General features: G+C 44.3%; 1 protein-coding gene across 1 annotated transcript in view; it reads left to right on the forward strand.

Moving 5' to 3' along the window:
- The first annotated feature begins 266 nt into the window (after window positions 1-266).
- The window catches only part of CYBA (cytochrome b-245 alpha chain), a 32,243-nt gene continuing 19,038 nt past the window's right edge, over window positions 267-13,471 (forward strand). Inside the window, exon 1 of the mRNA XM_082270613.1 lies at window positions 267-388. Within this exon, the coding sequence (XP_082126739.1) occupies window positions 331-388 (58 nt within the window). The 5' untranslated portion in view covers window positions 267-330. The remainder of the gene's footprint in view (window positions 389-13,471) is intronic.

The following is a 13,471-nucleotide window of genomic DNA, read 5'->3' on the forward strand; positions in this document are numbered from 1 at the left end:
GATAAATTGACATTCACTTTTGATCGCTGTGATGAGAATTTTGGAAAGAGGATGGATTATTTTTCTGGAATGGGTTGTGTGATTTTGTTTTCACTCCAAAATCGAATATTAAAAACAAACTAAACCTTCAAATACGTTGAAAAGACGATGAGTCTCCCATGTGACATCACACAGTGCGAGGATTAGAAAGGGGGTGTGGATGGAAGTGTGCAGTGGGAGTGTCAGTGTGGAGGGGGCGGTCCAGGGGAGGAATTCTTTGTATATAGAGCAGGAAGTGATACTTTGTAAGAAGTTGTCTCCAGTCTGTGCAGAGCGATCGTCTCCTCCACCATGGGGCAGATCGAATGGGCGATGTGGGCCAACGAGCAGGCGCTGGCGTCTGGACTCAGTGAGTACCCCCCCCCCCCCTTATCCTCATTTTATTATTTATTCTATCAGATCTTCACCTGTAGAGGAAGTACAAGGCTCAGCATTGGGCAGATGGGAGATGCTGGGGCTTGTAGTTCCTCAACAGGTAAAGACTGCAATTGTCCCAATGTCAGCAAAGATTTTCATACATATTCATGAGCTCAGAGAACGATTCTGGACGCTTGGCCGGTGTGTGGGGACGATGTCTGATTGGTCCATAAAATATATGACAGATCGAGGGACGTTATTTCTTAATATTTGCTGATGATGAAAGCAGACCGCAATATTTGGCGACCAATCTGACCCATCGTCTTCGATCCCCATATCCGGACACGGACGACTTGCGTTGTTGGGTTTATTAAGGAAAAAATGTAAAATCGCTTTTCGTTTTCTGAATTTTGAAATGGAAAACCAGGAAGGAAAATAATAATGCGAGACAAATGAGATTATTATTAATAAAAAAATATATATATAAAATTATTATTATTTATTAAAAAAAGTGTGTGTGTGTGTGTGTGTATATATATATATATATATATATATATATATATATATATATATATATATATATATATATATATATATATATATATATATATATATATATATATATTTATTATTAATAATAATTAATAAAAAATTATATTCACTTTTTTATACAGCAGAGTAAATATACATAATTATTATTTATTAAAATAAATGTGTGTGTGTATATATATATATATATATATATATATATATATAGATAGATAGATATAGATATAGATTTTTTATTATTAATAATAAAAAAATTATATTCACTTTTTTATACAGCAGAAAGTTATGGAATTCTTTTTGTAACCTTTCTAAAGTTTACCATACACATTGCAATCCACATCCATCCAATCTGTGACCAATCCGATGTCCCTTATACTACTTTCTTGTTGGTAGATCTAAGGCTGTACAATATGGTTGTAAAATCTCCTTCAGATCTACCAAAATGTAATCTGAGGACACGCCTTAAACGATCCATGAAAATCGTATCCAACCAGAGAGACCCCTTGCACTCTATAGATACTTGTTGTTCGATCTAAAGGAGATTGTACAATCAGATTGTAATGTGAGGTTATGCATGTCTTTGGCAGATTTGGTGTCGGTAAATGTCTGGCAGATATACAAATAAATGCCTCCGTCCAGCAATCTCCACTTCTGCCAACCTCAGGAGAAGACGCTGACCTACACTCTTTAATCTGATTGTACAATCTTCTATAGCAGTATGTATGTAGTAGAACCGCCAGGATGAATTTTTCAGACAGGCAATCGCATTGCCTTGGGGAGATTGTAAGGTGTATGGTCAGATTTAGTCCAATCTGATTAAAACTCCCCCTGGCAGTGATTGGCTGGTGGGCGTCTGTGATATAGATCCCAGATTGCGACCTACCCCCTCCCAAGGAGATCAGACTATTGGTCTATAGGTCTGTGTGCCGAGTAACCGGCTGCAGAAAAGCCGATGTGTGGCTTTGTAGGCGCTATGAGGGGTCTGGAGTCCTAAGGAGTCAGCGGGTGATTCGCCTCCTCTGTACCCCCCATATATGAAGGATCCCTTTCTTACATGTCCCAGAAAGCAGATTTGGGTGAACTGGCCCTTTAAGCATTTATTAACCCTTCCCTGCCTCAGCTAGCTGTCAGTTGTGGGTGGACTGGACCTTTAAATTTCATCCTTTCCTGCCTTTAGATAGCCATTCCTTGGCCGTTTTGGGTGGACTATCACTTTAAGTTTCTATTAACCCTTTCATGGCTCAGTTAAATTTAAAGGGCTAGTCCACCCAAAACTTTTAACCCTTTCATGGTTCAGTTAAATTTTAAAGGGCTAGTCCACCCAAAACTATTAACCCTTTCATGTCTCGGCTGACAGTTTTGGGTGGACTGGCCCTTTAAATTTCTCTCGGCTGAGACAAGAATGGGTTAAACGTTTTGGGTGGCCTGGCCCTTTAAGTGTCTATTAACTCATTCCTGCCTTAGCTAGTTGTCTATGTTCTGTCAGGTCCACCCCCCCCCCCCCGCAGGCTCCGCCCTCTGCGTTTTTAGGGCTTATGAATGGTATTTGCTTTGTAATAACAAGGATAGGATTGTGAAGGTGCGGCAAATGTTTTTTTTTTTTTTTCTTAGTTCTGCGTTTTTCCTCTCTGATCACCAATCAGAAACATTCACTGTGACTACAAAAAAGTGATATTTCAGTTTTGGGTGGATGGCGATCGCCGTCGGGCTCCCTTCATACCGGTCAGCGACAGCGCCGCATTGATTACTGCGTCTTAAGCGGCCAATGAAAATATCAGACAGTGGAGTAAGATTGTAGTTTTTTTTTCTATTTTAGGTGGGAAAGTCGCATCGCACCAACGCATGTAACCCTTTTTGCCCCGCTGCAATAGCATGAATGGGCCCTAAAGAATGGATGCAGTGCGTTGTGGTGTGCTGCAATGTATGTGCACTGCATTGCCTAACGCCTCATTCACACTTGTGCGACCTGTCATGCGACTTTGGATATCAAAGTCGCATTACAAGTTGTACTCTATGTTTTCCAATGACAGCCATTCATATATGTGCGACTTATTCACACACGTACGACTTCAAACACTTGTAGGACTTTGAAGTGCAACTTTGACACAACTTTGGATGGGTGCGACTTGTTGTCCCTCTGTAAAGTCGCATGAAAAACTTTCAGGTACAACGTTCATGCAACTTCTGAGGGTTAACATTGAACTCTATGGCCCTCAAGTTGCATGAAAGTCGGACCAAGTAGCGCATGAAATACTTTGAAGCTGCTGTGATAACACCCCATTCACACGTGTGCAACTTGTCATGCGACTTTGGACATCAAAGCTGCTTTTCAAGTTGTACCTCCATGTTTTTTCCAATGATAACCAGTCATATTTGTACGACTTATACTAGAAACTTTAAAGTGCGCTACTTTTGTCCAACTTTAATGCAACTTGAAGGCCACGTTAACCCTCAAAAGTCGCATAAAAGCTGTACCTGGATGTTTTACATGCGACAGTGGGTCACACTTTGCAGAGTACACAAAATCCCATCCAAGTCGCACCCATCCAAAGTTTCATCAAAGTTCCTACAAGTGTTTGGAGTCGTGAATAGAGCCTCAGTGCATAGGGGGCGCCATTCAGAATGAACAGAACTGCAACACGCGTTGCTGCGACACTCGGTTCATACCTACAGCTGCAACCGAGCGTGCGCTGATTCTAATGTCAATGGACTGCCATACAAGAAATGTGGAAAATAAGTCCCTTACTCTTTTCTCAGAATGCGCCACCATGCAGTTTGACACCACCGGGCGTCTGCATGAGGGCAGCGCGTTTCTGTGCGTGTCGGGAGCGTGCGCAATTTTGAATGCGTTTCCAACGTGCAAAGGTAGGAGCCTGGCCTGAGGTTCTATTCACACCATCCAGATGCCGGAGGGGGGTGCCCATTCCCTTGAGTCGCAATTGATTTCAGTGGGGTGCCCCGTGCGCAAGAAATGCGGAAAAGAAGTCCCTGGTCCTTTTTTCTAAATCAAGCCGCAGCGTGCATTTTGGGGCACCCCTAAACACGCATGTTAGCAGACGCATGGGGAGGCCATTTAGAATTCTTGGCATCGCTCAGCACCTTCCTGTGCATGTCAGGTTAGCGTTTGTGCGATTTTTATGTGCGCACCCCCGACCTCCACAGATGTGAACGCAGGTTAAAGGGCAACTCCGGCCGGAATAAAGGTCTGACAATGGTTAGAACCCATCCTCCACACTAACCAGAAGTAAGTTGGGCTGGAGTTGCGATTTAAGCTTTTAACCATGTCAGCGACCTGTTCAGTGGCGCAGCACTCGAGCACATAGCAGAGCTCAGTAGTCACCCAGGCGGGGGAGATTAGGGGTTAATAGAAAAGTAATAAATGAGGAAGTGAAATGAGGAAGTCGGCGTTCCGGAATTCCCCTCCTCCACCCAACCTGAAACCTCCAGATTGCACCATGGCTCAACGGATTGCAAGCTCTTGGGTCAACACAAGTTGTGTAATGCCGCTGATTTCTCTGCTTCAGGTGTGTGCAGATTGCAGAATCCTCACCTCATCCTTTTCTAGAACCCCTTGTTAAAGGGTCACTCCGCCCCAAAGTGAAGGATTTCCACAGTCTGTCTGTTTTTTTTTTTTTTTTTTACTGACATTTGCAGAAAAATATAGTTTATTGACTATAAAGTATCCAACTTGTTTCGGGGACCTATAGGCCCCTTCATCAGGGCTTCATCAGGGCTCGCACATCTGAGATGGGTCTCTAGTCTTGAGAAACCCGCGTAACCATGAAGCCTGCTCCAGCCCCTGGGAAATCATGATGGTGTCCCCACTGGGGAGAGTCACCCCCCTCTCCATATGTTCTGGTGTCACTGAGAGGAATTCCAAACTGTTACAGTTGTCACAAGAGCAGGAAGTGAGGAAATCCTCCAATGGGGACACCAGTCTAAAGAGGGGATTCCCCCTCACTTTGCAGAGCTTTGCTCTCACTTCCTGTTGTGTGTCTGGGACAGGAAGTGAAGGGAAATCTTCCCAAAAGACACCGACAGGAGGGAAATCCGGCACTTCTCAATCCCTTTCCTACCCTCTGAATGTATATTAAATCTAAAATTAGGTCCCTCCTGGACATCTGAGTCCCCCCCCCCCCCTATCACATCAGAACCTCCCCTTTACACCTTCACATTTGTCCATACCCCCCCCCCCCCCCCTGAAATCCATGCTCCTGGAACCCCATTTACCACCAACCCCTTCACATCAGAGTTCTCACCCCCCCCCCCAGTTTCTGATCAGAGTCCTCAGACCTCCCACTCCACATCAGAGCCCTCAGTCGTCTTCCACCCACCTTTCACATCAGAGTTCTCACCCCCCCCCCCCCAGTTTCTGATCAGAGCCCTCAGACCTCCCACTCCACATCAGAGCCCTCAGTCGTCTTCCACCCACCTTTCACATCAAGAGTTCTCAGGAAACCGCCCCCCCCCCCCTCACCAATCCATCCCCTTCCCATCTGAGTGCTCAGCCCCCACCACTTCACTTCATTGTCCTCAGACCTCCCTCCCCCTTCATATCAGAGTCCTCAGGGAACCCCCATTACACCCCCTTCACACATCAGTCCTCAGCCCCTAACTCCCCCTTTTATATCAGAGTCCTCAGTCCTCCTTTTTCCCTTCACATCAGAGTTCTCAAATCCCCCCCCCCCCCAATCCCATCCTCTTTCAAATCATAGAGTCCTAAGTCCACGTTCCCCCACCATCCCTTTCAAATCAGAGTCCTTCACCAAATTGGAGTCCTCAGTTCTTTTTCCCCTTCCCTTTACATCAGAATCCGTAGCCCCCCCCCCCCAATACCTCATTGCCTTACATCAGTCCTCAGTAAAAACTCTTCTCCACTCGGTCTGGGAGTTGGGTTCTGGTGGGGGATACGCTGGTGTTGGTATTTGCCTGGCATTTCATGGTTGGGTTGGGGCCTCAAGCTGTGGAGCTTTAATGGAAAACCTAAGAGTGGCGGCAGACAAAGACCGAACTCTCCGTCTGATCTGCCCCTCTTCTCTCTCACTTTATTTATTTATTTATTTATATATATATATATATATATATATATATATATATATATACTGTATGTATGTATGTATGTATATGTGTGTGTGTGTATATATATATATGGCTGTCAGTTTTTTGGAATATCTTTCCCTTGTCTGAGTACAGATCTAGGTTTGTCCGACGCATTTATACAGTGGAGAAAATAATTATTTGATCCCCTGCAGATTTGGAAAGTTTGCCCACTTACAAAGAAATGAAGAGTCTATAATTGTTCCCATAGGTGTATTATAAATGATAGAGACAGAATTCCAACCAAAAAACACCATACAAATCTTATAAATTGAGTTGCAGTTCAGTGAGTAAAATAAGTATTTGATCTCCAAGCAAAACATGACCTAGTACTTGATGGAGCAACCGTTGTTGGCAAGCACAGAGGTAAGGCGATTCTTAAGAAATAGACGGCGGGCGCACCGGCCTCGTGCTTTATCCTCAATGTAAAAAAGGATTTATTGTATAAAACATAATACACACAAACAAAGGCTTGACAAAGGCATATCACATCAATAATGGCTGCAATGTCCAAAGTATCACATCATAGATTTAACGTCCACGTTAATTTGGCTAATGCGTTTCAAGGTCCTGCCTCTTCCTGTGGGGGCACCTGAGCTCTGAAGAGGCGGGACCTCGAAATGCGTTAGCCAATTATCGTGGACGTTACATCTATGATGTGATACTTTGGACATTGCAGCCATTATTGATGTGATATGCCTTTGTGAAGCATGTGTGTGTGTGTATATGTATATGTATATATATATATATATATATATATATATATATATATATATATATATATATATATATATATATATACACACACACATATATACACACACATTATTTTTTTTAATACAATAAAGCCTTTTTTTACACTAAGGATAATGCAATAGGCCGGTGCGCCCTCTATTTCTTCCAGTGTATCCAGACATCTCCAGTCTAGAGAGGGCAGCAAGGTGGCATTTATCAGAATCGGTCTGGATGAAGAACTAGTAAAACCATTCCGGGGCCTACTTTCAAGTGCAGGAGAGTTGTGTGATGTATATCTGTAAGACATTTCTTCTAGTTGGTGACCAGGTTTGCACGCATCTCAGGAGGGATTTTGGTCCACTCTTCTTTACAGATCTTCTCTAAATCCTTAAGGTTTCTTGGCTGTCGCTTAGCAACTCAACTTTTCAGCTCCCTCCACCTATTTTCTATAGGAATAAAGGGGTTGTAAAGTCAGGTTTTTTTTATCTTAATGCATTAAGGTAGAAAATGCCTCCTGTGTGTAGCAGCCTCCCCAATACTTACCTGAGCCCCATCTCTATCCAGCGATGTCCAAGACGCTCTCTCCTGATTGGCAGAGACAAAGCATTGGCACCTGCTGTTGTCAAACTCGGCCAATCAGGAGAGGGGGGTGGGGCCGAACAGCAGCTCCGCGTCTGAATGAACACAGGGAGCTGCAGCTCGGCTCGGGTACCCCCATAGCAAGCTGCTTGCTCTGGGGGAACTTAACAGCAGGGAGGGGCCAGGAGAGCCGAAGAGGGACCTGAGAAGAGGAGATCCAGGCCACTGTGTGCAAAACCAACTGCACAGAGGAGGTAAGTATGACATGTTTGTTATTTTAATAGAAAAAAAAAAACCAAGACTTTACAATCCCTTTAAGACCTCTTTCACACGGGCGTTCCGTATGTCCGTATATCACCCCATAAGTTTGCGGGTGACATACGGACATAATGCATGTCAATGGGATTGCGGATGTCAGCGGATGACCATCCGCTGACATCCGATTTGCGTCCTTTCAGTTCTGTTCCGTTTTTTGGAACGGAACAGAACCCTATTTTTCTTTAAAAAGCGGAAAGGACGCAAAATCGGATGTCAGCGGTGTCATCCGCTGACATCCGCAATCCCATAGACATACATTATGTCCGTATATCATCCGCAAACGGATGGGATGATATGCGGACATACGGACTGGATCTGTGTCCGTGAAAAAAAAAAAAAAGTGCCGGAGCGGATCGCAATACGGTCGGCTACGCGTGAAAGAGGCCTAGGGCCTGGAGACTGGCTAGACCACTCCAGGACCTCAATGTGCTTCTTCTTGAGCCACTCCTTTGTTGCATTGGCAGTATGTTTTAGGTCATTATAACGCTGGAAGACCCATCTATGACCCATCTTCAGTGTTCTGGCTGAGGGAAGAAGGTTCTCATCCAAGATTTTACATTATATGGCCCCGTCTATTGGTTCCACAATGCAGCAAAGCCGGCCTGTACCTTTTAGCAGAGAAACAGCCCCAAAGCCCAATGTTTCCACCTCCATGCTTTACTGTAGGGATGATGTTCTTAGGGTCATTGTCAGTATTTTTCTTCCTCTAAACATGGCGAGTCCAGTTAATGCCAAAAAGCTAAATTTTGGCCTCCTCTGACCGCAGCACTCTCTCCCAATCCTTCTCTGGATCATTTAGATGTTCTTTGGCAAACTTCAGACAGGCCTGTACATGTGCCTTCTTAGGGGGGGGGGGGGACCTTGCAGGCGCTGCAGGATTGAAAATCCATGGTGACGTATTGTGTTACCAATGGTCTGTTTGGTGACTGTGGTTCCAACTGCCTTGAGATCATCCAGAAGCTCCTCCAGTGTAGTTCTGGGCTGATCCCTCACTTTTTCATCCTTACCCCATGAAGTGAAATCTTGCATGGAGCTCCAAACCGAGGGAGATTGATGGTCAATTTTGTATTTCTTCTATTTGCGAATATCGCTCCAACAGTTTTCTCCTTCTCACCAAGCTTCTTTCTGATGGTTTTGTAGCCCATTTCAGCCTTGTGAACAGGGCCGCTGATAGGGGGGGACCACCAGCCCTCTTGTAGGGGGCCCGAGCACACAGGGGGGCCCACACAGAGTGGGGGATTAGTGATGGACAACAAATACAGAAATCTTCCTCCAGCACCTGAATCTGATCTGTCCCTCTCCCTGCTATCAGCTTTTATCTGCTGAGAAAGAGACAGTTGTCCCTAACTAATCCCCCTCCCTTGTGTGGGCCCCCCTCCCAGCACTGGCTCTAATGTTATCTCTGCTCAGGAGTTTATTTGTAACTTTGTTTCTCTGTCTCTCTGATCACTGAGCTCCAACTGCCCAGCCTGTATATTTTTCTCATCTCATCTTCTTTTTTATTTAACATCGTTTTTTTTTTTTTTTTTTTAGATTTAGCAGGAATTATGCGAGTTATGTTATATTTGTGGCTGATAATAGTGATTTTTGTTGTAATTTTAGCTAAATATATCTTTAATATTTTCTTGGGGGGCCCTGCCAGGTAGTCTGTACGGGGCCCCGCGATTTCTAACAGCAGCCCTGCTTGTGAAGGTCTACAATCTTCTCCCTGATGTCCTTTTGACATCTCTTTGGTCTTGCCCATGATGGTGAGGTTTGAATGGAAGAAAGAGATTCTGTGGACAGGTGTCTCTTATACCCCTAACGGACAGGACAGGACTAACGGACAGGACTAATCTGTTTACCACATGAGCACATACTGTAGCCAGACTGTGGGAGCCAGAATTATTGTTGGTTGGTAGGCGATCAAATATTTATTTTACTCCTGAGCTTCAACATAATTTATAACATTTGTATCATGGAGTGTTTTTTTTTTCTGGATTTTTGGTTGATATTCTGTCTCTATCTTTTAAAATGCACCTATAATACCAAATCTAGACCCTTCATTTCTTTGTAAGTGGGCAAACTTACAAAATCTGTACGGGATCAAATCATTTTTTTTCCCGCATTGTAAATTCACTTAGAGATCTATGTATAATAAATCCAGAGCTATTCATCCTGTGAGCCTGCATGTACATTTGTTCTGTGCGATTGGGGGCAAAATCAATGGGTATTAGGCTATTTTCTGTTCAGGTCGGATTTCTTCATTCATACAGACTAGAGTGAATCAGGAAAGTACCCCATTATGACCACTAGATAGAGCTGATGGGCACTGCAAATAAATACTTATCTAGTATGATGGTCAGCTCCATCTAGTGACTATAATGTGGTATTTTCCTAAATCACTCTATTGTTTATAACTTAATAATATTCGACATGGAGGGAAAATGGCCTACAAACAGTTGATCGTGCCCCAATCGCACAGAACATGCAGGACAAAGAGCTCCATGGGAATATACAGTATCTCACAAAAGTGAGTACACCCCTCACAATTTTTTAAATATTTTATTCTATCTTTTCATGTGACAACACTGAAGAAATGACACTTTGCTACAATGTAAAGTAGTGAGTTTACAGCTTGTTTAACAGTGTAAATTTGCTGTCCACTCAAAATAACTCAACACACAGCTTTTAATCTCTAAACCGCTGGCAACAAAAGTGAGTACAGCCCTAAGTCCAAATTGGGCCCAATTAGCCATTTTCCCTCCCTGGTGTCATGTGACTCGTTAGTGTTACAAGGTCTCAGGTGTGAATGTTTGGTGTTATCACTCTCACTCTCTAATATTGGTCACTGGAAGTTCAACATGGCACCTCATGGCAAAGAACTCTCTGAGGACCTGAAGAAAACAATTGTTGCTCAACATAAAGATGGCCTAGGCTGTAAGAATGCCAAGACCCTGAAACTGAGCTGCAGGATGGTGGCCAAGACCATACAGTGGTTTACCAGGACAGATTCCACTCAGAACAGGCCTCACCATGGTTGACCAAAGAAGTTGAGTGCACGTGCTGCAGAGGTTGAAGGGGTGGGGGGTCAGTCTGTCAGTGCTCAGACCATACGCCGCACACTGCATCAAATTGGTCTGCGTAGCTGTCGTATCAGAAGGAAGCCTCTTCTAAAGATGATGCACAAGAAAGCCTGCAAACAGTTTGCTGAAGACAATCAGACTAAGGACATGGATTACTGGAACCATCTCCTGTGGTCTGATGAGACCAAGATAAACTTATTTGGTTCAGATGGTGTCAAGCGTGTGGTGGTGGCAACCAGGTGAGGAGTACAAAGACAAGTGTGTCTTGCCTACAGTCAAGCATGGTGGTGGGAGTGTCATGGTCTGGGGCTGCATGAGTGCTGCCGGCACTGGGGAGCTACAGTTCATTGAGGGAACCATGAATGCGAAAATGTACTGTGACATACTGAAGCAGAGAATGATCCCCTCCCTTCAGAGTCTGGGCCTCAGGGCAGTATTCCAACATGATAACCACCCCAAACACACCTCCAAGATGACCACTGCCTTGGTAAAGAAGCTGAGGATACAGCTGATGGACTGGCCAAGCATGTCTCCAGACCTAAACCCTATTGAGCATCTGTGGGGTATCCTCAAACAGAAGGTGGAGGAGCACAAGGTCTCTAACATCCACCAGCTCCGTGATGTCATCATGGAGGAGTGGAAGAGGACTCCAGTGGCAACCTGTGATGCTCTGGTGAACTCCATGCCCAAGAGGGTTAAGGCAGTGCTGGAAAATAATGGTGGCCACACAAAATATTGACACTTTGGGCCCAATTTGGACATTTTCACTTAGGGGTGTACTCACTTTTGTTGCCAGCGGTTTAGACATTAATGGCTGTGTGTTGAGTTATTTTGAGGAGACAGCAAATTTACACTGTTATACAAGCTGTACACTCACTACTTTACATCATAGCAAAGTCTCATTTCTTCAGTGTTGTCACATGATAAGATAGAATAAAGAGAGATATTGTGTGTATGTGTATATATATATATATATATATATATATATATATATATATATATATATATATATATAATTTTTTTTTTTTTTTTTTTTAATCCACCCCTTAAGGTTGGTTTTGCACTTTCCTCCATCTAGCCTGAGGTTGTTTCCCCGTCTTCTGATCCTATATTACATTGATTATCCGGTGAGCCTCCTCCACACCCTTCATAGATTTAGAGGTTCTAGTCATCTTTCCTCCAGCCTGGACATCGGATGTTCCTGACATGTTTCACTCCTCAGACCTTCCACCATCTATGTTCTCTGTCTCTGGATTAGTTCTATCTTATGAAGGAAGTCTCCCTGGTCAGTGTGGTGGCAGCTGATTGGGTAATTGCACATTTGCAGGCGAGGAGCTACTTGGCCTTTGCGGAGGGAAGTGGGGAGCGTTGCTGCATCTCCTCTTTCATAAATCTGTATCCTGTCCTCTTATTGCTCCAACCGGGGTGGGGGGAGGGGAGGGGGGGGGGTCGGCTGAGGTTTGAGGCTTTAGTAAGAGGAGTCAAGGGCAGCAAAAAAAAAAAAGGCCAACTCAGATACGTGGCACTGGATTTTCCCCCAGCGAGTTCACTGTGCAGGAGGGTATAAAGCAGTGATGGAGAACCTTGGCACCCCAGATGTTTTGGAAATACATTTCCCATGATGCTCAGCTACACTGCAGAGTGCATGAGCATTGTAGGAAATGTAGTTCCAACACATCTGGGGTGCCAAAGTCCGCCATCACTGGTATAAAGTGTACCTTCATTTAATAATCCCTCACTGGGCACTTTATTAGGCACCTTGCTGGTACCACGTTGGACCCCCTTCTGCCTTCATTCTTTATGACATAGATTCTACAAGGTGTTGGAAACACTCCTCAGAGATTTTGCTCCATAGTGACATGATAACATCACACAGTTGCTGCAGATTTGTCGGCTGCACATCCATGATGGGAATCTCCCGTTCCACCACATCCCAAAGGTCCTCTATTGGATGAGATGTGGTGAGTGTGGAGGCCATTGGAGTACAGTGACCTCATTGTCATGGTGAAGAAAGCAGTGGTGAGATGATTGGAGCTTTGTGACATGGTGCATTATCCTGCTGGAAGGAGCCATCAGAAGATGGGGACACTGTAGTCATAAAGGGATGGACATGGTCAGCAACAATACTCAGGGAGGCCGTGGTGTATAAACGATGCTTAATTGGTACTAAGGGGCTCAAAGTGTGCCAAGAAAATACCCCCCACATAATTACACCACCACCAGCCTGAACCGTTATACAAGGCAGGATGGATCCATGTGCCAAATTCTGACTCCATCATCTGAATGTCACAGCTGAAATCGAGGCTCATCAGACCAGGCAACATTTTTCCAATCTTCTATTGTCCAGTTTTGGTGATCCTGTGCCAATCGCAGCCTCAGTTTCCTGTTCTTAGCTGACATGAGTGGCACCTGGTGTTGTCTTCTGCTGCTGTAGCCCATCTGCTTCAAGTTTCAATGCGTTGTGCATTCAGAGATGGTATTCTGCATACCTTGGTTGTAACGAGTGGATATTTAAGTTACTGTTGTCTTTCTATCATCTGGAACCAGTCTACCCATTCTCCTGACATCAACAAGGCATTTTCCTCCACACAACTGCCCCTCACTGGATATTTTCTCTATTTTTGGACCATTCTCTGTAAACCCGAGAGATGGTGGTGTGTGAAAATCCCAGAAATCCTCAGACCAGCCCGTCTGCCACCAACTACAATGCCACATTCAAAGTCACTTAAATC

This window comes from Pelophylax lessonae (assembly GCF_965119305.1).
Source record: "Pelophylax lessonae genome assembly, chromosome: 10".
NCBI lineage: Eukaryota > Metazoa > Chordata > Amphibia > Anura > Ranidae > Pelophylax > Pelophylax lessonae.